At 46.2% G+C, this 3,369-nt stretch overlaps 1 protein-coding gene across 3 annotated transcripts in view; it reads right to left on the minus strand.

Annotated features, from left to right (window-relative positions):
• Positions 1 to 3,105, minus strand: part of atf5b (activating transcription factor 5b) — a 6,120-nt gene extending 3,015 nt beyond the window's left edge. The window contains exons 1-3 of one of the 3 annotated variants that reach the window (XM_014020418.1): positions 2,897 to 3,105; positions 2,160 to 2,372; positions 650 to 1,826 (exon numbers count right to left, since the gene is read on the minus strand). In XM_014020418.1, the coding sequence (XP_013875872.1) occupies positions 650 to 1,826; positions 2,160 to 2,316 (1,334 nt within the window). In that variant the 5' untranslated portion in view covers positions 2,317 to 2,372; positions 2,897 to 3,105. Of the gene's footprint in view, positions 1 to 649; positions 1,827 to 2,012; positions 2,135 to 2,159; positions 2,373 to 2,896 lie in introns of those variants that run through there. The other 2 variants (XM_014020421.1, XM_014020420.1) reach the window with 2 other exon arrangements.
• Between the last annotated feature and the right edge of the window lie 264 nt (positions 3,106 to 3,369).

The raw sequence follows: 3,369 nt of genomic DNA on the forward strand, positions 1-3,369 counted from the left end.
GTGTGTGTGTGTGTGTGTGTGTGTGTGTGTGTGTGTACGGGTTTTTCCTACAACGTTGGGTATTTTTTACAAAAAAAAGCAGCCAGGTGGGGACCGAAGTGAATCGTGGGGACCAATGTCAGGTCCCCACGGGTCCAAAGTCATGTTCCAGGTGTGGAGTTAGGTTTAGGACCAAGGTTTAGGTTAGTTTTAGGSTCAGGTAAGTTTCTGTGAGGTTAATTTTAGAGTATATGGTCAGGGTTAGACTATAAAGTCTAAAAAACATGAATGGAAGTCAATGGAAGGTCCCCACGGGGTCGAGAAACAAACACGTGTGTGTGTGTGTGTGTGTGTGTGTATGTTTATATATGTGTGTATGTGTATATGTACATACATCTGTTTAAATGTGTTTGCTGGGTGTTTGTTGTCATTTGTTGATGGTCAGATGTCAGGTGTGGTGTCCTGTGTGTTATTAGTGTTCATTTCTATCAGTTTCTCTCTTTACAGTTCTTATATTTCTCTTCTACTTTTTCTTTTTCTTCCTTACTATAGTATTAAAAAAACACTGATGATGCAGAAATGAAGTTTTGTTTTCTACTGAAGTAAAAAAATCAGTAACTTTAAGACTTTAAGGGTCCGTGGGAACGCTGTTTAAGGGGAACAGGTTTACCTGTGGGCAGCGGTCTTGTTCTGGTCCCTCTTCTTCTGCTTCCTCTCTCCGGTGCTGGCATCCAGAGACGCTGCCCCCATCACCAGGGACGGCTTGATGGAGCAGGGCTCATCCTTTAACCGCTGGGTGGGGCGGTGGATGGGGGGTCCCATCAGTGGCCCGTCGCCCTCCCCTCTGGACAGACATTCGTAGCTTTGGTCTGCAAGGCATTCTGGATAGAGGTAGTGGCCATGTTGGGGCTCCACAGCCTGTGCTTGTGCCGGCTGCTCCAGCTCTCCTATAAAGCTGTGGTACGGCTCCGAGCCGCCCATGGACTGGTGGAAGTAGCTGTCCCCGGCCACCATTGTCTCTTGGGGGATGCTTCCAGAGAGTCCTCCATCCTTGCTGCAGTGCAGGACCTCCAGCCCCGCGCCGTCGTAACTTACCTTCACGTTGTGCATCAGCTGTGCCTCCCTCTTGTGGTGGCCGTCGTACGAGCCACCCAGACAGAAACCTCGCGCAATCTCCTCGCTACAAAACATTCCCTCTGAGAAGCAGTAACTTTCCTCTTCCTTCAACGATAACGCACATTCTCGGACCTTCTTCACGCTGCCCATGCTGTTCTTGCTGACGGTCTTCAGTGTGGAGTAGTGGTTGACCGACAACTCTGCGCTCCCTGAGTAACAGCCCCTGGAGCCCCACGTCTCCACTTCCTCCCCGACCTTCACGCTCTCGCCCAGCAGCCGCCGGCTGTTGTTGTGGTGGTAGCGGTGGTGGTAGCTGTACGGGGCCGGCCGTGCAATTTTGGTTCTGTTGATGGGACCACCGCAAAAGCTGGCCAGGTCCAGCTCCCCTGTTGCCAGGGTAACTACCAGAGGGCTGCTTTCTGATTGGCTGGTCCCGTACGAGCCATAGGGTAACTGGTAATAAGACTGGGAGCCCATGGCTTGGGCAACCTTGTCACATTTTGAGGATTTGTCCAACTTGTTTGCGGTGGACGTGGACTCGGAGCGGAAGTAGTCCTCCAGCTGAGCCAGCTCCTCCTGCAGCAGGGAGGTCATCACCTCCAGGTCCGAGGGCACCTTGACATCCTGTTCTAACGGTGAGGGTGGGAGAGAGGAGCTGGGAGAGGACTCGCTCGTTGACACAAATGAAGACAAATCAACTTTTTCCGTCATCCAATCAGAGTGACCATCACCTAAAGAAGTAATCACAAATGGCACGAAAATCAATTAACTATCTGTTTTTTTAAATCTTCGCATAAAATATTTGAGATAGAATGAAAAAAAAATAGGAAAAAAAAAGGTTGAGAGCACTGATTAAAGGCAAGCGTAAATAAAAATAAAAAGCAACACGTCCGAAAAGATCGAAGTGAACAACTAACCGATCATCTGAAAATGATTGAACAGCATCGTCTGCATTCGATAAAAATCCACTTAGCTGTACTCACTGTCCGACATTAGCCCCGTGCTGCACTGCGGCTCCCACCTCGAGATGTGCAAAAATAAAAAAGACTCTCGGCAAAACTCACCAATTAAGCGCTGCCTCTCTGCTGGCCCCGCCCCCGCGCCGGGCCGTGATTGGCTGCGGCTAGCCCGTGGGGAAGGGGGAGCGCTGAGCTCGCCTGTGGAAACGAGAGGAATTCTCCTGCGAAGGATCGATGCCGCCGTCGTGTCGCCTGCCTCCATTAAAACGTCCAAAAGCACAAAGCGTGCGCCGGCTGAACGCAGGAACACCTGGAAACCTGCGGGAAAATAAACAAACAACAACAAACAACAACAAACAACAACAAACGTCAACAACGGTTCTACTTTCTGCTTGAAAAGCAAATAAAACAATGAAATGTGAATTTTAATTTAAAAACAGACCTTAAATTTTGATTTTACACTAAATTAATTTAAATTACCTATTATTTATAACACTTTTCTACACCAATCAGATCAAACTCTAATTGACTCAACTAATTAATTTTAATTATCCTGAAATACACAATAAAATGTATACAAAATAAAACTAGAAAGTTTTAACATTATAATGTTGTAATAACAACATACTTAAAAAACACTTTTTTTCAAAAAATGTGGTTTTAGAAAATAATACAAACAAAAATCTCTTTTATTTTCCTATTTATGTTTGATAACTAAATTAAAAATTTTCCCCTAATTTTCAATGAAAATAAATTAAAACAACAGTAACAGTTAAAAGTCTTATAATAAGTTGAATAATTGTGCAGTGAAGTTAAAGATGTCAGCTGGACTCAGGACTTACCCCATAGTTTCCTGAAGTCAGCAGGACCCAAACACTGAAGCTCAGAGCCGACAGGAAGTGTGTGTCCGTCAAACACACATTTTTATCAGGCTTTAACAACTCAACAAGTCTCTGTGCGCCGCTTTAACCACGGACAGGACTTACAAACAGAAAGTTTTTAAATCCGCTACTTCTCCAACTCCGACCGCCCGGACCTCATCACAGCCGAGCAGATCAATGCGCCGCTTCCAAACTTCCCCGTTACGTCATGGAGCGGAGGTGGGGGGCTTCCTCAGCCCCCTCCCCTGTGCTGCTGACAGCTGCTGCAGCTCTGCTCTCACTTCACTCACTTCTTCTGTGGTGTTTAACAAAGAAACCCGCACATTAACTGCGCCTTTTAACTAAATCCGCCTGTGAAGTTCCTAAACTGCATTTTAGCTCATCTGAATAATGTCGGCAGAGTAAAACAAGCTGTTATCTGCCTTTAAAAGTCT

Source organism: Austrofundulus limnaeus, unplaced genomic scaffold, assembly GCF_001266775.1.
Source record: "Austrofundulus limnaeus strain Quisiro unplaced genomic scaffold, Austrofundulus_limnaeus-1.0 Scaffold252, whole genome shotgun sequence".
Taxonomy (NCBI): Eukaryota; Metazoa; Chordata; class Actinopteri; order Cyprinodontiformes; family Rivulidae; genus Austrofundulus; species Austrofundulus limnaeus.